This window comes from Dendropsophus ebraccatus, chromosome 1 (assembly GCF_027789765.1).
Source record: "Dendropsophus ebraccatus isolate aDenEbr1 chromosome 1, aDenEbr1.pat, whole genome shotgun sequence".
NCBI classification, from domain to species: domain Eukaryota; kingdom Metazoa; phylum Chordata; class Amphibia; order Anura; family Hylidae; genus Dendropsophus; species Dendropsophus ebraccatus.
This window is the reverse complement of record NC_091454.1, coordinates 185,399,630-185,424,115: the sequence shown is the minus strand read 5'-3', so window position 1 is coordinate 185,424,115 and position 24,486 is coordinate 185,399,630. Positions and strand designations below refer to the sequence as shown.

Here is a 24,486-nt window from a genome sequence, read left to right as displayed (position 1 = left end):
TTCTTGGACAGTCATCAGTGACCTGTCTGGGCTCAGATTACAGCTGTCACCCAGCTCGGTGCCTGTAATCCTCTGTTATCTGCTTTCTGCTGCCGGCTAACTCCCTCCTTCCTCCTCCCCCCTCCCCTCTCCCTAGAGCAGACAGGGGACGTCTCCTGTTACAAGTCACAATTTTCAGATTTTTTGGAGTGGATGAAAAAGAGGAAGGAGGGGGGGACCTGGGAAAAGGCTTTTTACATGCAGATAATGGCAGATTTAGCTAATAAACCCAATTACAAAGTTTCTTAAAATCGCCTGGACTATTGATTTCTGCAAAAAAAAAAAAAAAAAAACGACAGTGACTCTTTAAATTTTCGCCAGACTTCTGGTTTAATATGCAGATTTGAAATCCACATTACCAGTAGCTTTAGAAAGGGCACAAGTTGTGCCTTTGCACTATAGATTCAGGCTTTGCAAACTGAACCAACATTAGAAGAAAACACACAGGAAATAAATCAGCCACAAACAATAAAGGTTAAAATCTTCATTAATACACTGAAAATATGACAGAACTCATGCTTTTCCTTTAAAATCAAAAATACAAAAATTAAATGTTTTCCTAAAAACTTACTAAAAAAACTCCTTACTTTAAGGAGTGACTTGAAAATGAATCCATGTGTAAATTTATACAATAAAATGGCATACAGTTAAACAGGTAATATACATAGAAACAAAAAAGGATGAACAGCCTCCTCTGTAGAGCTTTAATTTCCAATACTGTACTCTGAACAAGCTTACAAAATACAAACTTTTTTTTTAGAAAAAGGAGGGGAAAAAAAAAGAAAGAAAAAGAAAAGGAGAAAAAAAAAGTGCCTTCTCTTCTTTCTTTACATAGTGAGCGCACCACTGAAACATAGTGCTCCCACCAGAAACAGCGAGCAACCTTTCCACCCACACCTTCTGCACTTCTTCCCTGCAGGACAGAGCACCTCATACAAAAATACCCACCATTCATATAGCTGCATCAGTATCAGATCTGTGGATGGATACGTATAGGAGGGAGAGGCTGTGCGTATACATGTGCGAACGTAAATATATATATATATATTTATATGTGTGTAATGGGTGATTGGATCTGCATGTACAGACAGAGGAAAGTATGTGACAACAGAAGCCTGGCCTATTCACAGGTGATACATCCGCTCCCCCCTGTACTGTACGCAGGCACCACACACACCTTCTGTACAAGCCTCCATAGTCCCACTCTCTACTTTGCCTTTTAAAAGCTTTACATTTTAAAAAGGTACTAGAATGGATTACAGATAAAATATAAAAGATATATGCATTTCTAAATGGAGCTTACATGGATTTGAACTTTAGGATTTTAAGTTTTACCTAAAAACAAAAAAACAAAAAAAAAACACATTATGCAAGCAGAGAATAGGAACAGCCAAACATATCATACAAAATAAAAAGTAAAATTTGGCTACTAGAACAGATTGAAGCAACTGAAATACAAGGAATGGATAATGAATACGCTACACTAATAAGGATCACTGTGTAGGAGGTTAAATCCGAAAATTTAGAAAAACTCTCCGTTCCTGCTGACACAGACAAACTATTCAACAGCGGATAGGATGCAATCTGCAGCTCACAGACAGCGGGGGGTTCTCTCGGAGAAATAATTCCTGGGAGGAGGCCAAGCTGCCCAGTGATGTGCCACCATACCAGTCACAACACGTCACGGTGAAAACCGTTCCATTTTTTCCCCAATATATAATTTTTTTTTTTTTATGACAGCAAAGTAAAGAAATGCCTTCAGCAGTTATGGCAAATGGTTGTTGTGTACATGTATGCTTCAGTCCTGTGGTTGTGCAGCTTTGCTCCCCCTGCAGGCATCTGAACGCTGCCCCCCTGTGGTTAGGGGATCCTGCAGGTGCTTGGTGTCCTTCTAATCCGGCGGCAAACAGTCATGTAAGCGAAATCTGTCTCTGATGTGAGGCCGCACATCCTCATTCTGTAGAGAAAAAAGGGGAAAAAAAATAAAATAAAACCCTTACTATCTGTATTTAGGTGTAATGTGTGCCAACATTTAGCCAACATGGCTTGACCATTCATTAGGAGTAGAGACTAGACTGTTGAACTACAATTCCCATCATGCCTGGACAAAAAAAAAAAAAAAAATAGCCAAGCTCTCCAACTGACTGAGGGGTGGGGGTTCCATCCCTACATTAAACTTAAAACGAAGTAAACTCAGTAGTGATACACAGCCCCCCCTGGGTGAGTGGAATTAAGCATGTCAGTGTCACTAACTCTATGGGCCTGATAAACATATTTAGAAAGGAGGAGTGACTTGGTGGCTATAGAAGGTTCCAATAAAGCAATCATTTTTATTCAGTCAGTGTTCAGACTCTGACCAATCTGTAGAACCAGCAAGGCACCGCCGCTGCCACGTGTTTCTTTCCTCTCTGTGTCTACGAGACCAGGGGCATAACATGTGTACTGTATAAATCACCAGCACAGTGTCTGCCTGTTCAGCGCATATTCACCAGCACTTTGTAGTGGCTCAGAGAAGTATGTGATGTGTAGTGCCATGGTAAATACAAAGGTGTATATACATTAAAGGTCCAGCTTACCAGTTCTACAAGCTTCTCCAGAAACGGGACAAGCTTCAGCAGCTCCTTGTCATTTTTATCCATAAACCAACTCTCAATGGGAATGCCGTTAGAAAGCTGTAAGAAGCATACTTATTAGGAGGCAGCCTTATACATTCCTGTAATACAATATTGCATCATAAATAGGATAAACTGTAGGGTTTTCCTAAAATAGGCTCCAGATAAAGCCAAAAAAGAAATTTGCTAGACTTAAACAGCTAGAAAAATGGCCAAATATTGTGCCACATGCTATAGCTTATAAATATAAAATCCTACACGTATTGTGGTTACACCTAGCACTAGATAACCATATTAAAGTTGATGCTTTGTGTAGTCTTCCATGATCAGTAAAAAATTATGCCACAACTTTTGTATGTTCTGCACAGCTCCCCGGTGTGGATCCCATTGCACCTGTTCCATAAAATTCAAGCCATTTTTAGGGATCTAGTTTGGCAGAAGTGGACAAATTAAACTGGAAACACTCCAGAGGAGTAAAACTGCTAAAGGGCTGGTTTACCAAACTGATTATATATATTATTTATCCTCTCAACTGCAAGATTTAAGGGCATGGGGTTGAGCGGACTCCATAGACCAAACTGGTAAATTGGTGGCATGGCTCAGTGAGTGTAAATAGCATATAATGCCAATAGAAATGGAAGTGATTAAGTGGGATGGAAAGGAATTGCCTCCTATGTCACTTATGGTGAAAGTGTGGGAGAAATCTAAATACCTATTAATGGAAGGCTTCAATACTCAAAGTATCAGCATCAGTATGTTATTGTTTTACATGTGCAAAATGGAATGGAGAGACATGGGGAAAAAAATGTGTCTCTGTTTTTATTCCATTTTTCTCTGTAAAAAAAAGGCACAAAATTTACAATAAAAATTCTGATAAAAAAAAAAAAAAAACACTGGGAGAGGATATCAATGACTAGCTGTGTGTAAAATGCAGCGGGGACCAGAACCAAAGCAATCAGCCCTGCAATTCCCAAAACAAACATTGGTGGCAGCAGAGAACACCATGTCAGCTCTAACTTTCTGAACCGAAGCATATTAAACAGTGCTGTTTTTTGTTAGTTCTACTAGGAGTTATTTACAAACCTATATAAACTTTATATTTAAAGAATGCACTGCACTAGTAGCCATTAATATGGCTATTACAATCTCAGATACACACACAAAAAATAAAGTTACCTGGTATGCAAAGGCTTGTGGTGAGTTATCAATGATGATTGTTTTAGAAAGATCCCTCCCCAGGATGTTAAGGTCTTTAATGTAATTCCCTTGGACACACACACAGTGCTCTCGAAACAGTCTGTGTCTGAGGGGGGAAAAAAGTGAAATAGTAATGATGCCCATGGATAATTTGGTATTTTTGAAACTTAACATGGATAAGAATGTACCTACCTGACCAGCCGCTTCTTGGGATCCAAAATATTCAGCAATTTGTCTGCATAGACTTTCTTTGAGGCCGTAAAAAGGATTATCTGTGAAATAAAAGATGACATGTAACAAAATTGCCTTAAAAGGGGGTTTTCTTCCAGTTCAATCTCTATGGCACCCACATCCAGAGTAAATGGAGCTAGGTACAGATGGTGATACTCATCGCTTACTGGTCATGTTGGGCAGCTCTGCTATTACCCAATTTATAGGGGGTTATTCTCACCTTAAATATAGTCTTGTAGGACTCAAGTTAAATATTTTTGCAAATACATTTTTTGCAAACCTGTACCTCCTCCCAATAGGCTGATGTATAAAGAGATAGTGTACATATACACTGTATAATAGAGAGATAATATATATAAAATTTCTAATATAAAATCTCTTTATTATACAGCATATATGTACACTATGGGGAAGATTTATCAAACATGGTGTAAAGTGAGACTGGCTCAGTTGCCCCTAGCAACCAATCAGATTCCACCTTTCATTTTCAAAGAGTCTGTGAGGAATGAAAAGTGGAATCTGATTGGTTGCTAGGGGCAACTGTGCCAGTTCTACTCACCAGTTTGATAAATTTCCCCCAATATCTCTATACATCCACATTATAGCTATATACCCCAGCCAGGCCACTGCTTTTAGAGCAGAGTGTGGATCTGTAACCTAGACAACGATCTGTCAACAATAGAAAAAGCCGAATATCGGGAGGCGTTGACACCTTTGCTAAATTAATGTATTTGGGAAAATATACACAAAAACTTGATGAACCCTATGACATTAAACTATATTCGTTGAGGCGGGAAGACCCCTTTAACCCCAAGGCGACCTAGGACGTACCGGTACGTCCTGGAAGTCTGTCCCCAGACAACCCTGGACATACCGGTGCGTCCTGAGCTATGTAGCGCGCTCCAGAGCAGGTGGGGGCTGGTCGCAACGTTTAAGTGTAAGTGACGGGGGGGGGGGGGGGGGGGGGGTCCCTGTCAACTATCGATCGGGACCCCCGCAGTGTGACTGCGGGGGTCCCGATCGTTAAAACGGACTGCCGGAGGTCTCTTACCTGCCTCCGTGAGGTCCAATCGGCACTCTGGTCACTGAGCCTGCACAGGCAGGCTTAATCAGCAGAGCGCTGATAACACTGATCAATGCTATGCCTATGGCATAGCAATGATCAGTGTAAAAATCTAAGTTATGTATGTACAATTCCCTCAAAGGGACTTAAAAAGTTAAAAAATCACTAACACACTGCCCCAAAACCCCTCCCCCAATAAAAGTTTAAATCACCCTTGTTTCCCATTATAAAAATAAAACATATAAAAATAAATAAACATAATATACCGTAGCGTGCGTAATTGTCTGATCGATTAAAATATAACAAGCGTAATTGCGAACGGTGAATGGCGTACACGAAAAGAGGGAAAAAAGTGCGCGGATTACAGATTTTATGTTACATTATATTAAAAATTAATAAAAAGTGATCAAAACGTCCGATCTTCACAAATATGGTATTAATAAAAACTAGAGATCATGGCGGAAAAAATGACACCCCATACAGCCCCATAGGTGAAAAAAATAAAACTGTTATAAGCGTCACAATAGGCCCATAAGCGTCACAATAGGCCCATTTTATAAATATTTGCCAAAAAAAAGGATTTCATTAAAAATATATATATATATATAACATTAGAGAATCTGTGTAACCTGCATATGGTTGTGTTCGGACTGACCTATAGAGTAATAGTGTCATGTCGCTTTTACCATATAGTGCATTACGTAGACACAGGAACCCCCCAAATGTTACCATATATTGCATTCTTTTTTACGATTTCACCCATTTATATGTATAAATAAATAAATATATATATATATATATAAATAATATATTTGGGATTCCGTCATACATGTTATGGTAAAATGAAAGACGCCATTACAAAGTACAACTATTCCTGTAACAAACAAGCCATTACATGGCCCTGTAGATAGAAAACTGAAAGTGCTGGAGCTCTTAGAAGGGGAGGAGAGAAAAATGAAAGCGCAAAGATCAAAATTTCACTGGGTCATTTTGTGCCTGGTCCTCAAAGGGTTAATAAGAGCTGAGGTAAACAAAAGTCTTCCTGCAGGACACTACCTAATCCGAACGCTCATTCACAAGGATAACTTACCTCATAAATCTGAGACATACGTTCTAAGAACTCACGAAAGAAAGGCCTTAACCGCACATAAACCTACAAAAGAAATATTGTATTGAAATATTTATTAAACAGGATAAAAACCACTGTGGAGATTATACCAAAGAACATATGCAATGTGACTGTCAAACTATTGTTTTAAAACCTTACATTCTGGAAACGCACATTGCTGTTATTGCTACTGTACTACATTGCCTTTAAATTTATTACCTTAAAGCAAACCGTGAATTTGCTGCTAAAGCTACTAGCAGCACCGGATAGATGTGCCAAAACACTCCCTTACCATGCCTACATAGTCTGTAGTAACATTATCTGCTGAAATTGAGCGTTTTATTGCAGCACGCGGGAACTAGTCATCAGGGCTGTGACTAGTCACTGCTCTCTGCCTGTCAGCACGCTCTCTGCTGGGGTGATTGACAGGAAAAGCAGCTGCTACAGAATACATAGAAGACATGGTAATAGAATTTTATTTAGCGGATGCGGGTAGTAGCTTTAGCAGCAAATTCGTAGTGATTGGTTCCCATTCAGATCTAGTATTGATGTCAACCTGTGACATTCTTTTTGGGGTGTGTGTATATATATATATATATATATATATATATATATATATATATATATATATATATACATATATACATATACACACACACACACAGTGGTGCCTTGGATTACGAGCATAATTTGTTCCGGGACCGTGCTTGTAATCCAAATCCCCTCTTAAACCAAAGCAAATTTTCCCATAAGAAATCACTGATATGCAGAGAATTGGTTCCACACCCCAAAAATAATGATTCATTATTCTGAATAACATATAAAACTAATGAAACAAACATTCAGAAACAGCTGAATATTTGATATTATAAGTTACTGTACAGTAATGGAGAGGATGGGAAACACAAGGGCTGACAGAGACTGCAGGGAGCATGAAGGAATGAGCAGGGCAGATGTGGGCACATACATGCAGCGCTCTCTGTCCAGGGAAAGAGGGGTTACAGCTATGAAGAGATTACCTCCACAGTCCTGTCCCCTAATGTAAGCCCCAGCCTGAAGTGGATCTGCCATGATTTGTAAGGTGAGGGAGACTTCCTGGGTCAGAGTACAGAGCTGTAGTCCCAGCTATGCAGACCATGTCCCTCCCCCACTCGCGCTCCCACACAGCACAGGGAGCTCTTAAACCAAAGCAATGCTCTTAAACCGAGTTAAATTTTTAAAAATCTGTGAGCTCTTAAACCAAGTTACCAGTGTGTGTATATATATATATATTATACACACTAGAAGATTAATTTGTATGTTATTTAAGAATTCAAAGAACCAAACTATAATCAAAATACAGTTTCTGCATGAAGACACAGCACGATCCCAACCTGGTAAATGACATCTTGGAACAGCACTGGAAATGTCAGGGCAGCATCTTCCAGCTCATTGAGGCTGCAGTGAACTAATGTCTCATCCTGCACAGTGGGGACAAAAAAAAAAATTGCTGCTTCAAGAACTAAAACATACAGCGTCACATTGTAGAAAGTCCATATAAGCTACATCTTACCAAGTCCAGGACAAGGGAGAACTCTGGTGTACTTCTGGTCTTTAAGGGGAGAGCTGGCTTCCTGTTAAGTTGTTCTTCAGTCAGGGGAGGTACGTGTTTGATGAAATAGTATCTACAGTAGAGAACAGCCATGTTATGCAGTCACTTTCCATATGATTGCTGTACGGTAGAGGACTAACACTATACAATGCAATTAAAGGAGGCATTATGGGGCTTTACTGAGTAGTGCAAGCTGTGATTCAAGCCACGGGTTAAATAGACTTTCTAGAAAGGTCTCTCCAATTCTGTCTAGCTCTACAGCAAAAGCCCCCCTTTTAAACCCATAGACTAATGGTGTGTTTACACAGACAGATACTGACAGGTTTTTGAAGCCAAAGCCAGGAACAGACTATAAACAGGGAATAAGCCATAAAGGAAAGACTTAGATTTTTCCTCTTTTCAAATCCACTCCTGGCTTTGGCTGCCAGATAAATCTGTCTGTGTAAACGCACCATTATGGACAGCATATAACTAGATCCCTCAGTTCCTCTCCTCTCAAGATTAACTTTTAATAGGTTAATTTTAATTTATTTTTATTGCATGAACAATGACCAGGACAAAAAAAGGGAAGAGAAGCCTGATAAGTTAAGGGGTTTTCCTCTTCCAATACAATATTTCTTATAAAATTATTTGTATTATAACAAAGTCATAGGAAAAAAAAAGTTTAGGGTGGAATATTTTTAAACTAAAAATGTTCTGCTATAGAGAGCAAAAAATAAGTAGAAACTGCAACTCACGGGTCAAACACCTCCCAGTCTTCTTCATATGCTGCTTCAGCATGTGCAGAGGAATAACCGCTGTCTGGGGACACTGGGGCTAACAAAAAAAAAATTGAAGAAAAAACACAAAAAAAAAATAAATCAGGATCTAGGAGAGTAATAAACCGACTAAGTTGCAGTTATACATCAAAGTAAAAGTAGACCATGGCAAAAAGCAACTCTAGAAGATACAATAAAGCCCCTTACCTGTTAATGTTGGGATGTCCCGCTCAGGGGCATCCTCCCCTGCTTCTAGCCAGCTATTGGCTGCTGTACGGACAGGTGCCCCCTGAGCGGGGTAGGATGTTCCATTAGTGGACGTGGTGGTGCTGGTGCTGATTTCATCCACCTGCTCCATTTCCAATTGTTTCACTATCTCCTCAGCTTCCACTGCTTGGCCTGGAGAGTCTGATCCAGACGTGCCTGAAAGACAGGTTGTTAAATTAACTAAAAAAGGTCAGACACAATGGCCCAGATTTACTAAAATGGTCTAATCCTTAAAGCGAATCTGTATTGGGATGTAGCCACCTCCAAACCACCTACAGGTCCTAATGCATTGTGCAGTTAGGGCTTGGACTTTGCTCGATGCCAGTATTTTAGAGAAAACAGTTTTATTTCTGTGGTGAGAAAATGTGGCCTAGAGCATCTGTGCTCTAGCCATGCAGCACCTCTCCATTTTCACCACTGATGCTCTAGGCCTGCCACATTGACTCCACGCAATACCGGCATCGGGAGGAAAACCAACCCCAAACCGGACACAACACAAGGACCTGTACAAAGTGGTACCGGTGGTTTGGGGGTGTCTACATGTTGATACAGATGCTCTTTAAAGGACTACTCAAGCAAAATATTTCATATCAACTGGTACCAGAAATTTACAGAGATTTGTAAATTATTTCTACCCAAAAAAGTCAAGCCTTTAAGTACTTATCAGCTGCTGTGTGTCCTGTAGGAAGCAGTGTTTCCTTTTTAGTCTGACATAATGCTATCTGCTGCCACCACAGGAACTGTCCAGAGCAGTAGTAAAATCCACATAGAAAACCTCCCCTGCTCTGATCAGGTCAGGAATGTACCATCAGGTCCATTCGCTTTAAGTATTACATATGTATAGACCGCGAGGAAGCTGGTGCCAAAGTCCTTTTTTTGAACAGCGGCCTGGTTTCAGTGTACGGCGCTGTTTTATGACGCAGCTCAATTGATACTAATGCAGCTTTACAATCCCCGCCCCTCTTAACTTCATTTATCTGGCACATAAGTAATATAAGACTTACTATTGCACATTCTAATAAGCCAAACTTTTTTTTTTTTTAGCCTCTAACAGTTTACATAAAACACTCACCATTTTTATTTGCTGGTGAGAAGAAGTTGAAGACAGGAGAAAAAATGGTCCCCAGCAGGGTGGTCCTGGGTGGGCTGGTTGCAACTGATCCATCTTCCAGCTTTCCATTTTGTTTCAGATGTGGAGGGGTCACCTCATAACTCGCTGCTTCTGTAACATATAATAACGGACAACGCTGTTAATGTACTATATAGTACTACTTGTAAAACACACAGTCCAAGGTAACAATAGCAAAATGTGCAAAGATAAGTGGGAGAATTCATTTTAATGACATCCAAGCACAATAACTCCAATATAATAACTTCCAATATAAAATGTATGCTACCAGCATATGGAGCAGAAGGAAACATGGCAGCAAGTCAACTGCATTGTAATAAAAATTTGGTGCCATGTATTTTTTTTCGCACCCCCTTTTTGCATTATGACTTATGACTCTACACAGGTGTAAAGGGTAAGTTTTGCAGTTTTCATATCTTAGTTTATATCATAGGTCATGGTGCTTGTTCCACTAAAAAGTGATTTATTTTCATCTGTGGATTGTGCTACCTGGGCGGGGCTTCACAGCCAATGCGACAGGTAGCCCCACCCGCCGTGAAGTCACCAGTGAATAGGCCCCACTCCCTCAATGCCACCCCCTCTAGGTCGGCTCATACCAATGGCCACCCATGAAGCCCGGCCCAGGTAGCACAATCCAAAAAAAAAAAAAAAAAAAAAAAATCACTTTACTGGAACAAGCCCCATGACGTATGATATAAAATAAGGTATGAAAACTGCAAAATTTACCCTTTACACCTGTGTAGAGAAGTCAGAATAACAAAAATAAAAATAAAATATGTATATATATACACACATATATACATATCAAAGCCAACCACACTGTTTACATAATTGCCCATTTCAGCTTCCCTCATAGCCCCCGAACAATAACTTTGAACATTTCCCACACCATATGTAAATTACCCTTATGCAGTCATGTGGGCAGTCATGGATGGTGCAAAATATCTTCTCTAATCCCGCCTCTCTGGGAGTGGAGGGGCAGTCCTGTAATGTCTGCGATCGCCTACATCATTACAGGGACTGATTTACACAGTACATCAGCATTCAAACCCTGCTCTGCATTTTATGTTCGGAGCATGTCTGGCCCAGCGATGTCAGAAATTAAAAGATGACCCCTCCGTGATGCTGCAGGCCCCTATACTTCCAGAGAGGCATGATTAGAGAAGACTTTTTGCACCAGCCATGACTACTTCACTACTGGGGATAATCCACATGACTACATATGTGTAATTTACATATGGGTTGGGAAAATTTCAAAGTTGTTTTTCGGGGCTATGAAGGAAAACAGATACAAGTTTGGAAACAGTGTTTGGGGGGGGGGGGGGGGGGGGGGGGGAGTTGCACTTTATAACAATTTTTTATGAATAGCTGTATTTTTTCAAGTGACGTTGATTCCCTTTTAAGCCAAAACCAGGAGTGTCCAAGACATAGAGAAAGATCTTTCCATTCTCTCCTTTGGGCCCTTTTACACAGAAAGATTATCTGACAGATTATCTGCCAAAGATTTGAAGCCAAAGCCAGGAATGGATTTGAAAAGAGGAGAAATCTCAGGCTTTCATGTATGACCTGATCTCTGTTTGTAGTCTGTTCCTGGTTTTGGCTTCAAATCTTTGGCAGATAATCTGTCAGATAATCTCTGTGTAAAAGGGCCATAACACATCAGCATGCTAGTTAAAGGACTGAGAAATACTCCTAGGTTTTACCTCCATTAACTTGACTTTTCCGTCGGACGCGTGCTATGGGCTTGCTTGGTTTGTCACCAGTACGTGGAGTTGAGGTGATGAGGTTGTTATCGAGGTCACGCTCCACTCTGCTCCTCTTTGCAGGGTTCTCTCGATCCTCCTAGTAAAAGAAATTAAGGCAATCAGGTAAGCTTTTATTAGTGTAACAATATATTCTCAAGGTTAGAAACTAAATCCTATCATTTTGAGGGGTCTTCCTGGCTTAGACAAACATGGCTGCTTGCTTTTAGAAACAGTGCCTCTTGTTCTTAGTTTGTATGTGGTATTGCAGCACAGTTCCAATGAAGTGAATGGACAATCCATTTAAAGGGCATTTTCTACAAAAGACTTATGACACATCAACTAGATATAAGCAGTAACTTATGCTGCAGTCCTTTATAAATGCAGCTCACACTCACCTTTGTTGTGCTGCCTTTGATGAAATTCTTTATGGTGGACAGCAGGCCAGTGTCTGGCTTAGATAACTTCTCTACAAGTGTAGAGCTCTCCTCTTCCTCCTCCTCTTCTGAGTGCTTCCTCTTGGTACGAGCAGTGCGCCCGGCAGGCCCGTGACTGCTGCGCGGAGACCCCTTCCGCGTCCTTAGCCTCATCTTTACGAGCGACACATAAAAGCTGCCAAATATAAAAAAAAAATAAAAAATGTATGGCTGACATATTACATATCTGCTGAGATATTTGAGGGGGTTATCCAGCAGGGGAGAGCGGAGAGGTTTACCAAGAGGCAGCTGTATATAAAAACTTTAACACTGGATAACCCCTTTAAAATTCATCTTTGGGACTGTTTTTGCTGTATCAGCTCTGTACTTCTGTAAATGGCAGGATATCAACACTATGCACAGATAAGGCTCTGTATGCAGCTCTTTTAAGGGTGTATTCACACACTTAGTACAACAACACGAAGATTTAAACAGTTTCAGAGGATTCTGTAGCACATCGTCCGTGCGCGGACCGCAGTCACAGAACTCGCACTTTCTACTGGAGTTTGTTTTCCTTCATGGAAACGGTCAATAGACTCATTTATCACAGCTGCCATAAAGCGCATAAACACCCTGCTACATTGTCTATATAGGCAACACAGAAAGGAAGTGTGTCACTAACAGTGCCGCATCTAGGAAAGTTTTTAAACTAGAAGTGTGGGCAGCACCATGCTGTTCTATTACGGCAGAAGCCCAGTGAGCTGCACCCACGCTATACACAACAGATGTCAGCTGTAACACACAGATGTGCCATCTACCAAAGCCTTTAAGGCCTTGCCAGTCAGTACCCTTAGGGTCCTATTACACTGAACGATTTTTAACGATTAACGATCGCAAACTAGATTGTTTATTGTTAACCAGAAATAGTTCACCATATTATGCTGCTTTTACACGGATCAATCGAATTCGAACGATAATCGTTCCGTGTAAACACAGCAAACGATCAAACGACGAACGAGAAATCGTTCATTTTGATCTTATAACATGTTCTAAAATAGTCTTGCAAAAAATTCACAGATTGTTCCGTGTAAACAGTCGTCGCTGAAGTCCGGCCGCCCACAGCCCGGCCCCCTGCGTCGATCGCCCCCGCCGTGAGCATACCTTACCTGCTCGGCGTAGTGGATGTTTGAAATTCCCGGCTCCCCTCATCAGTGCATTGATTGGCTGAAGAGGAGCCGTTTGAAATCCCCCCCCCCCCCCTCAGCCAATCAATGCACTGAAGAGGGGAGCCAGGAATTTTACACACCCGCTACGTCGAGCAGGTAAAGTATGCTTGTGGGGCGAAGGCTTTGGCGATCGAGCTGGCGCAGGGGGCTGCGGATAACCCCCCGGGGGGGGGGGGGGAATTGAAGGCTTAAAATGATCGCAAAAATCTAAACGCTGATTGTTATGGAAAATCGTTACTCCGACATCACTAATCGTGCGATCAAGCCAATTATCGTGTCGTGTAAACGCAGCATTACACAGAGCGATAATCGTTACAATTGTTACTATGATCGTTTATTCCTTCTGATCCCAGCAAAACAATGGGCAATAAACAATTACACTGAACGTTTAGTGAACAAATGCCGAACTTGAGCGAACGATTAGCAATAATTTTAAGTTCAGATCTAAATCAATGACATACGAACGATTTTTTGATTGTTGCCTGCAATCACGCAGAACGATTATCGTTTAAATTAAACGGTTTTTCGCACGATAATCGTTCCCGTGTAATAGGGCCCTAATACTAACAGGCAAGGTACACTGCAAGGGGGGGGGGGGGGTGACAAAGTAGTAATGCAGTGCAATGTACGAGTGACCAGTGGATCACTGCAAATATTTAAAAGGCACTGCAGACACAAATTCCTCTATGGAAATGGCGGCTGTAGTCAGCGAGGGACGCCGCGAGAGGACACCAGGGGAGTGTGGAGGGGTAAGCCTAAGTATTGTTTGGGCACCAACATATAAATTTATACGTGCTGGAAAATCCCTTTAAAATGTCACGGTCGTTATAACTTTCAAAATCGAAAAAACAGTAGATGTGATATACAACAAGTTTGCAATTTACATTAGTTTTTGTTACGCTGTAAAACAAAGCTATACCAGAAATCGAGGCCCAGTCACCTCATGACAGCTGTTTGGTCTTGTGCTGGTTGGGGAGGGGGGGACTAAACACAGGAATTGCGGCCAGTACAGAGAGTCACTGCACATTTGTCCGTCAACCACATGACTGCCTTCTCTGTGAGTGCTCAGATGGCCTGGGATACACAAGACTTCCTGTGTTTAGACTTTTATTTTCAGCGACAGAACACAGGAAGTGCCATGTTTTCCATGAGAAATAAAATTATGTAAATTGCACACTTGCTTTATATCACCTCACATCTACTGTTATAACGACAGTGACACATTATGAATGGTGCAGACAGCGCTTGCACAGTAACCACTCCAAACATAGTCTATATGACTGTCCAACATTTCCGAGCACTGCATGCAGTCTCCAACATTGATTTCAGGGAAAATTATGTACGGGTTCTCAGGAGTGGTGGTGTCACAGAGGTTGGATCCCCACCAATCTGCTTGTTATCCACTATCCTGTGGATGGGTTTTAACTTGCGGAGACAGAATGACCACATTTTCTACATAAGCTAATTAGGCTGCACTTATATCCCCTGCCCTGGGTGATGCCCTGAGAGAGCCTGGCCAGGGCTAGACTTGATTCAGAAGGTGTGCATCTTTTAGGGGATGGGATATCGAGGTACTGGGGGCGCTAAAAACCCCATCCATTGCACCGCATGGCCTAATTAGCATATTAAGAAAAAGGGGGTAAAAAATTCAAAAAAAAAAAATTCAAAAAAATTCATTATGTAGTACAGCTCCACAAAAACTTAAGAAATTCCTTTAGAAGCTTAAAAATTAACAATTACATTTAGACCCGAGAGGTCACAATAATTTCTTACATACCTAAATAGAATAAATTAAATGGGGTTACTTGAGAATAGTTTTTCTTCCCACTTACCCCAATGTTTACCAATATTGTGAACGTTACTTATCTTCACCATTTCTCCCCAACATTATTAGGAGACCGTGTCTTATACTGTGTTACATTACTACCTGGGTGTTTCCAATACACAGGCATCTGTCAGGACATCCCTATGGACAGAGAGCTGGGAGTCTTTGCTCAGGCCCAGTCCTGATTGTCTGATTCCAGCAGTAGTAGAGCAGCTGTCCATCACCCTGACCTACATGTACACAAGATGAGATTTGTTGTTTTTTTTAAGCACATGTATGAACATTTTAAGGCAAGGGGAATCAAGTGGACTTGATAAAGGATCATGTGACCCATTCACAGCATCATCAGCTGCATATGGCCTGTATATTGCTGAGCAATGTGTGACCGACAAAGATGTAATACATGGGCCGCACAACTGATGTCTTGTAAAAGATCCAATAAGCTGAGCAGAGGGTTTGCTTCTACACTTAGCTTTTAAAAAGAGAATGAAGTTGACAATGCAGGAAAAGTGAGCAAATGTGAACAGGCCCAAGGCCAGAAACTGCTAAAAAATAAGTATATAAGTATTATATAAGTATTTGTATACATCATTTTTTTTTTATTAGTCCTGCTAATCTGCAAGTAAATCTGCAGTTGCATGAAAGTCAGGCAGCTTCAGGAGAGAGGAGCCAGCGGTCAGAGATAGTTGGACCCTGGAGAGATGGCAGAAACTTTACTACCGTCCATGTCTTACCAATTGGTGTATCCATAGCACTCAATGATTAGTGTGTATACACCTTAGCACGCAGCCTTAGGTGTAGCTGCAGGGTGTAAGCACATTGGGGGCTGCAGTGAGTTTCATGGACTGGAGAGATGAGAAAATCACTCATGTAAACAAAGAGCTTTGTTTGATCTGCGCTCTGCTCATCAAATCGGCTGGCTGTCAGCGCTGCTACACTCCACCCCGGGTGCTGGGAAAAGCTGGATCCAATCCTGGGAAACTAAGAGGTTTCCCAGGACTGGATCCAGCTTCTCCCGGCATCCGGGGAGGAGTGGCAGGGAGCAGAGCAGCGCTGACAGCCAGCCGACTTAATGAGCAGAGCGCAGATCCAACAAAACTCTTTGCTTTCTTTAGATAAGCAATTCGCTAAAAAAATATATATATATTATATATATACACACACACACACACACACACACACACAGCCACCAACCCCAGAAGCCCAAACTTCAGTTTTAGCCCCAGAACCCTACTCCATTGATGTAATAGGTCGGCATACAGTACACTGGTTGGCTGCTCAACACCTCACATGACATCAGAATGAATCAGCCAAAACCTTCCTTCTCCATGTCTCCAGCATGGAGGGCAATACAAGGGCTTGTGTTATTTTGTGGGACAAGTTTTTTTTTCATCATAGTGCAGGGCTCCAGACTAAAAAATTTACCTAGGAGCCATTGGCTCCTAACCTGAAAAATTTAGGCGCCAAATAGAATATTTGGTCACCAACATTTTAAACCATGTAAAATTAATGTTATGTTACATGGGACTTACTGTGTGCAGAGGCCGCGGCAGCATCCTCCTCCTTTAGATTCTCTCTTTTCTTAGTTTGAAAATGTTCAACATGGAAACTTGCAACCTGACAACCATATACAGTCTGACAACCATATACAGTCTGACAACCATATACAGTCTGACAACCATATACAGTCTGACAACCATATACAGTCTGACAACCATATACAGTCTGACAACCATATACAGTCTGACTCAGTACTTCAGCTTTTAATGAGGCTTACTCTTCTGAACTTGAACTTAAAGGGAACCTGTTGACCCCCGTGCCAGGGTGACAGGCTCCCAACCCCCCGTTAGAGCCCCCTATACTCACCTCATTGCGCCGGATCCCGCTTCTGAAGATGGTCGGGTCACGGAGATCTCAGCCGCTGCAGCCCGGCGTGCGCTGAGAGATGAGTCCAACGCTCATAGAGAATGACGGGAGAGTCCAGCGATCCGTCATTCTCTATGAGCGTTGGACTCATCTCTCAGTGTGCGCGCCGGGCTGCAGCGGCTGAGATCTCCGTGACCTGACCACCTCCAGAAGCGGGACCCGGCGGGATGAGGTGAGTATAGGGGGCTCTAACGGGGGTTGGGAGCCTGTCACCTCGGCACCGGGGGTGACAGGTTCCCTTTAAAAGCTTGCAACAGTCTATACATACTGAGCTAGACTTCTGACTGCAGCCATAGTGACCCCCCACAAGATGTGTATATAGATAGATATATCTCTCACCTAGTGACTAATGCAAGTGACCCCCTACAATACAGACACCTGAGGGGCCCTGATAATAATAATTGTGCATATATCTATCTCCCAGTGTCTGCAGCCAGTTTGCCCTACACTTATAGATGGCCCCCTCCCCTTATAGATGCCCCCTCCTCCCCCCCATTATAGATGCCCCCTCTCCCCCCCATTATAGATGCCCCCTCTCCTCCCCCCTTATAGATGCCCCCTCTCCCCCCCCATTATAGATGCCCCCTCTCCCCCCCCATTATAGATGCCCCCTTCTCCCCCCCCATTATAGATGCCCCCTCTTCTCCCCCCCTTATAGATACCCCCTCCCCTTATGGATGACCCCCTCTCCCCCCCCCATTATAGATGCCCCCTCTCCCCCCCCCATTATAGATGCCCCCTTCTCCCCCCCCATTATAGATGCCCCCTTCTCCCCCCCCATTATAGATGCCCCCTCTTCTCCCCCCCTTATAGATACCCCCTCCCCTTATAGATGCCCCCTCTCCCCCCCATTATAGATGCCCCCTCTCCCCCCCCCCATTATAGATGCCCCCTTCTCCCCCCCCATTATAGATGCCCCCCCTTCTCTTCCCCCCATTATAGATGCCCCCCCCCTCCTCCTCTATGCTAAGCAGTATTTAAAAAAAATAAACACACAAACTCACCTGACAACCCGCTCCCCCGGCGATCCTCTTCTTCTTCAGGCGCTGTCCCCGGCGGCGGCGCGCTGTCTCTTTAAGTCCGGTCCCCGGCTGATGCGCGGCTGCCGGGGGTGTCCCGTCCTATCCCCGGCAGCGCGGCGCATCAGTGAGCTCCCTGTACGCCGGGGCTGTGACTTCTGACACAGGAAGCGTCTCTGACGCGCGCTTCCTGTGCCGGAAGTCAGGGCCCCAGGCAGCTCACTGATGCGCCGCGCTGCCGGGGATAGGACGGGACACCCCCGGCAGCCGCGCATCAGCCGGGGACCGGACTTAAAGAGACAGCGCGCCGCCGCCGGGGCCAGTCGCAAATGGCGCCCAGATTAATAAATCTGGGCGCCATTTGCAAAATATTAGTCGCATTGGCGACCATTTTGGTCGCCATCTGGAGCCCTGATAGTGGGGTACACATCATGCATTTAAAACAAATAAATTCAGGCTCAAGGGAAAAAAAATGATATATATATATATATATATTATTCACACACACACACACTAGAAAATGTTCTATTTTCGGTCATTCGATGTACATTTGACAGGTAAGTCATCAGGGCTCTTGTACAATGAACATATTATACAGTCCTTTGTGGCAGCCATCTGTTTTTTTTTAACAAGCATTGGCTGATCGCTAGCCCTATTACACACAGCGATGTTGGCCTGTTTAGCCAACTGTTTAATGCAATAGCGCCTGGGATCTCTGGTAGCTCAGATCACAGCTGGCTGTCAGGTACAGACTGCACTTGCTCATGATGGTTTGGGCAATGATCCTGTAGCCATAATATCACAGTGTACCTTTGGCTCTCAGAGATTTCTGACAAGTCATAGGGACATCAGAAGCTATGATGGGTGGGGCTCCATTACTTAAAGGGAACCAATCATGCCGAATATTCCCCTAATGATAAGGAAACATGCTGGTACATCACCCAGCTCGCTTCCCAAACATGCCCCTGTGCCCTCCTTGATTACACCGTAATCTTACTTTTCCAAAGTCCCACGCTGTATGGTAATTAGCTCTAAGTAGTCACGGTGAGCTAAACTAGTCCCGGTCCTGGGCATAGCTAGGCAGGATCCTGAGTGGTTTCAAGCGCTGTAATCATACCCAGAGGGGCGTGATTCAAAGACCTGCGTTCCACGCCGGCTGCGACATCTTCAGCACGCCGCGGAGGCGCAGTACGGCGGGAAAAGACGCTGACATACTGCCCATGTGTGGCGTGCTGAAGAGGTTGCAGCGCCGCCGACATGGAACGCAGGCCCCGGGACGTGGAACACAAGCCACGGGTGACGTCAGCGGAGCACAGGTCTTTGAATCATGCCCCTCTGGGCGTGATTACAGCGATCGAAACCGTGACTACTTAGAGCTAATTACCATACAGCGGGGGACTTGAAAGATTACGGCGTAATCAACGATGGCACAGGGGCATGTTTGGAAAGCATGCTGGGAGATGTACCAGCATGTTTCCTTATCATTAGGGGCATATTCAGCATGATTGGTTCCCTTACAAACAAATAGACAGGGGTACTCGGGCCCTTCCTTTCTGCTGGTCACCGCAGTGGTGTATAGATTCACAAACAGTCTATGGACTTTCTATCATATACCACACTCCAAGCTGAGCCAAGCAGAAGTGAATGGGCACACTACACCAAGCTAAGTACTTGTTCCCATTGGTTTTATTTATCAGTGGGGCTCTGAAACGTGACAAGTCACTATAATTTGTCAAAAGGTTTTTAAAGGGGTACACCAGCGCAAAAAAAAGCCAGTTTTGTAATTTACTTTATTTAAAAAATAAAAAAAAAACTCAAGTCTTCCAGTACTTAGCTGCTGTGTCAAGAACTGTCCAGAACAGAAGCAAATGGCCATAAACCCTCTCCAGACTGAAAAAATACACCATTTCCTGCAGGACATAAAGCAGCTGATAAGTATGGGAAGACTTGAGATTTTTTAATAGAGTAAATTACAAATATCTGGCAGCAAGTGATTTAAGAGATTTCTTTTTGGAGGAGTACACCTTTAAAGCCATAGGTACCATTTAAGACATAGCAAAATAACCCAAGACAACCTTTAGCCATCAGCAAAAGAGTTTTAAAGCTAGAGAGGAAATTAAAATATTGAGGGGGGGGTGCAATTTTATAACCCATGAAGGGATTACTATATGGACATATTTGAGATGTATGATCGCGGAGCCCTGTATGCTAGGATACTATATGCTGTGTTACTATGACACACACTGTTGATGAGGAAACAGTGAGTCATAGCAGCGGGCCTAGTGTACAGACAGCCCAGAGGTGCTTTGTAGGCCCCCTGTCTGTAGACGCCTGCCCTGGGGAAGATGGGTGACCCAATCACATTGGGGGGGCATTTGATCAAGCCGCGGTTGGTCTTTATTACAGTGATCAAAGTGTTACATGGCCACCACTCAAAACTTCTGACTGACAAGTTCTAGCTACATGTTATAAGTTTCTTAAGGAGACAGGTACCATTTTAAAAAAAATTACACATTCTCAGTTGTAAAAAAAAAAAAAAAATTCTACAACTGTTACCCAGATCTATGAATCTATAGCAAACAGACAACAAACCCTGATCCTGCTGTCATAGGTTAGGCCCAAATGTAGTATTCTGATCAGGATTTGGTCCTTATTTTGGGCAGCATTTTTAGCAAACAATTTGGAATGTTACAGGCCTAACACGGCGGTGCTTCACCGCCACGGTCCCTTTAATTGTTGCTGCAGTCTGAGAAGTATAAGGCTAGGTTCACACCACATTTATGCTTTCTAGCGTACCCTGTGGACAGTGTTCTATTAGCATACACTGATTTCACAGGTCTGAATAGCTCAGGAGACCACTTATTATTACTACTCAGTGTATACGAGCGTAAAGTGGCCCAAACAGTAACTAGATTTACATAAATTGCACCTGCTGTACGCTACAGTATAACCAAGAGAACAAGGATACCTGGGATGTTAGCATAATGCTGTGTGAACTTCGCCCAGGTCCCTCTCCTAGATTCACAATTCTTTTTGAAGCCACTTCTGACTTTTTTTTAGCCCCACTTCTGGGATTGGCTGAAAGTACTGACCAAAATATTACAGGCCCCGATTTACAGAAACTGGTGTAGTGCCCACCCATAACAACCACTCATAGCTCAGCTTTCTGCTATGGTAAAATGAAAGCTGAGCTGTGATTGGTTGTATGTTACACCTTCCATCTGCTCCCTACTTCTTCCTAACTCCCCAAATAGACATCAGCCTAAAACCGGGAACAGATGGGAGGAAGTGAGAGTACAGGATGCCGCTATACAGGGTCGGGTTGTTGTCTGTTGCCATGGAAATGCATAGAACAAAAACAAAGAAATATTTTTATTCAATCCGGCATCTTTCTTACTAAAATTTTAGCTGAGTAAGTGGCTTCGAATGTATCCCCCTCCCAAGGGCATATTCACATTGCTAAGAGCCGCACTCATCTGGATGAGGAATCTGCAGGAAAAATCATCCCCGACTGAATTCAATGTCAAACTCTGCACCATCATCAGGGATTTTCATATACAGGGGAGGGGTGGGGGTCACTTTTCTGTGCTTTCCACATGGATCTAAACACCTTCCTTAAAATCCACATGGACTCCTGTCATTGATCCCCCCCAACACAGTTTGCCTCCTCAGTCTGCAGTGTGAACATACCCTAAGGCCACAGTCACATGATATTTTGATCAGTTTTTGTAGCCAAAGCCAAGAGGGTAACCGGCACAGGAAAACTGTAAGATGTGAACACAATCTAAAACGGACATATAGCACACGTTCCAGTCATTCCAAGACTTGTACGGTCTCTTCTCTAACATTCAAGTCAATGGGATCCTTTTTCTTCTCTCCTTCATTACTCTGACATAATGAACAATGGGGAGGTGAAGCAAGCTGTATGTAATGGTAGGCCATGTGCCAGCAGCAGGACTCCCTGTCATCTGTGTGTGGTTACATAGGTACAAACCCCATCATACACCCAGTCAGTACAATGAGGGTTGTAGTTCTGTGGTGACTGGAGCTCCAGCTACCTCCTGTAGGGCAGAGAAATGCACGACCTCCCTGCAGCCTGTCAGCAGATACATGTATATACTAGGCCATGGGCAATGGCTGAAACCTATAGCCACCATCTACAACTCCTTAAAAAGCATGCGGTTCTATGGCACAGGGCACACCTCCATGGAGTGGACAATGTATTCCTATGCAGGTGCCCAGCACACAGCCAGGGGGTCACTTTTTATTCCCATTGTTTCCAGCAACAAGTTAATATCACTGGGAGCAGCGGTGGAGGAAACATCTATGATCACTGCCCAAGTCTATGAAGAACCAGATAGAACAGGTATTACATACACATACAGCAGACTGGCACCTGGGTATATGCTATACATAAAGCACAAGTGTACAGAAATACACATCACATACACACATCTGTACATAAATATACCTACACATCACATGTCATACATAACTGTACCGCTCACACCTGTACATAGATACATCTACCTATTATACACATGTCATACATAACTGTACCGCTCACACCTGTACATAGATACATCTACCTATTATACACATCTCATACATAACTGGACACACAACCACTATACACAGGCACAGCACAAGTGTACAGAAACACACCTATTTACAGCTCATAATTGTACACACACCTGTACATAAATATAACTATACACATCACTATACACATCACATTACATAACTATACCTACCTATACACATCACACACATAACTGTACCCACCTATACACATCACCACACACACACAACTATACACATCACACACATAACTATACACATCACATACATAACTGTACCCACCTATACACATCACTGTACATAACTATACACATCTCATACATATACACACAGCACATACATAGCCGTACGTACCTGTACACATAGCACACACACACATCGCACACACATACACACACGTACGTTACACACATACATACATACACGTACGTTACACACATACATACACACATACATACGCGTACGTTACACACATACACACACGTACGTTACACACATACATACACGTACGTTACACAGCCGTCCCCGTAGTATACAGCGCCCATCCAGCGGCCGCCCCAGCTCGGTGCCCCCACACTACAGCCGTCGATCTCCCGCACAGCAGGCGGCCGTGTCGCCGCAGGCGGAGGCGGGATACGTGTGTACACACACCGACCGTCCCCGGGCCTCTCTCCCCTGAAGGCCTCTCCCCATCCACAGCCTCTATTGATCCCTACCTGGAGTGTCCCGGCGGGCTCCGGGTAATAAGCGGTAAGATCACCGAGTGTTACCGGATCGTTCTTGGCCTTCCCGGTGCCGGTGTCCTCCGTATCTCCGGACCGCGGCAGCTAAATCCCGGGCGCCATTTCCCGCCGACCGAGGGAACGCAGGACCCGGATACAGCGCAGTGCGCATGCGCGGACAGCCTATGAGGAGGGAGGGGAGATGAGGGAATGTGGAGAGCGGAGGGAGGGATGGAGCTGCACAATGCCCTGAGCTCGGAGCTGCCTCATAGCCGCTCACTTTATATGGAGAGCACCTGTGGGATCTGTGTGCTGGCTGTATACTGTGTACACCATGGAGGGGTCACACAGTAACCGTGTACACTGACGTATAACACATGTGTCCCTATACCAGTATACAGCATTCCAGACAACAAAGTGCTGGGCATCACTATGGGGCAAACAGACATGTGCCAACCACTCCAGTCCTCTCCACTGCCTGAAGAATGGCTCCCACTGGGCCCTGCATATACAAACTACAATTCCCATGGTGCCCGGGCAGCCAAAGCTTTGGATATGACTGTCCAGGCATGATGGGAATTGTAGTTCAGTAACAGCTGGAGGGTCCCAGCTTTGACACCTGTGGTATGTTGAAGATTTGGCGGCATCATACAGCTCCATTATGGTAACCAGGAGGCCAGTGATCTCCATCTGTTGCAGAACTACAACTCCCAGCATGCAGAAATAAATAAATGTGTTAAAGGACTAAATAAGGTTCAGGAGGGAAGTGTTTTTAGAAAAAAAAAAAATTAAGATCAAGAGGACACAGTGAGAGGTTAGTTGGGGGAAAGATCAGAAGCGACATGAGAAAATATGACTTTACTGAAAGAGTAGTAGATGCTTGGAACAAACTTCCAGCAGATGTGGTTGGTAAATCTACAATTACAGAATGTAAACCTGCCTGGGATAAATCTATCATAAGATAATAAGAAGGGAAATACTAGGGCAGATTAGATGGACCGGAGGTCTTTTTCTGCTATGATTCTATGCCATGA

At 43.4% G+C, this 24,486-nt stretch overlaps 1 protein-coding gene across 2 annotated transcripts; it reads right to left on the bottom strand.

The window, feature by feature from the left end:
- Positions 1–508: 508 nt before the first annotated feature.
- Positions 509–23,589, bottom strand: CTDSPL2 (CTD small phosphatase like 2). Of its 2 annotated transcripts, none has more exons than XM_069986633.1 (13): positions 23,447–23,589; positions 12,136–12,349; positions 11,699–11,837; positions 9,939–10,088; positions 8,807–9,022; positions 8,579–8,657; positions 7,803–7,914; positions 7,624–7,710; positions 6,233–6,295; positions 4,041–4,120; positions 3,828–3,954; positions 2,616–2,711; positions 509–1,996 (listed from the first exon to the last, which is right to left on the bottom strand). In XM_069986633.1, the coding sequence occupies exons 2-13, from the start codon at positions 12,325–12,327 to the stop codon at positions 1,931–1,933; spliced, it is 1,407 nt and encodes a 468-aa protein (XP_069842734.1). In that variant the 5' UTR covers positions 12,328–12,349; positions 23,447–23,589; the 3' UTR covers positions 509–1,930. The 2 variants fall into 2 exon arrangements, with proteins under 2 accessions (XP_069842734.1, XP_069842743.1); XM_069986642.1 differs by having other exon boundaries at positions 23,501–23,585.
- Positions 23,590–24,486: the final 897 nt, after the last annotated feature.

Excerpts from the sequence above, each read along its gene's own strand:
- CTDSPL2 (XM_069986633.1), bottom strand. The coding sequence starts at position 12,327 with ATGAGGCTAAGGACGCGGAAGGGGTCTCCGCGCAGCAGTCACGGGCCT. Across the intron at positions 4,121-6,232 it reads GTATGTCTCAGATTTATGAG|ATAATCCTTTTTACGGCCTC; the intron begins GTAAGTTATCCT and ends TTTATTTCACAG. Across the intron at positions 2,712-3,827 it reads CACAAGCCTTTGCATACCAG|CTTTCTAACGGCATTCCCAT; the intron begins GTAACTTTATTT and ends TGCTTCTTACAG.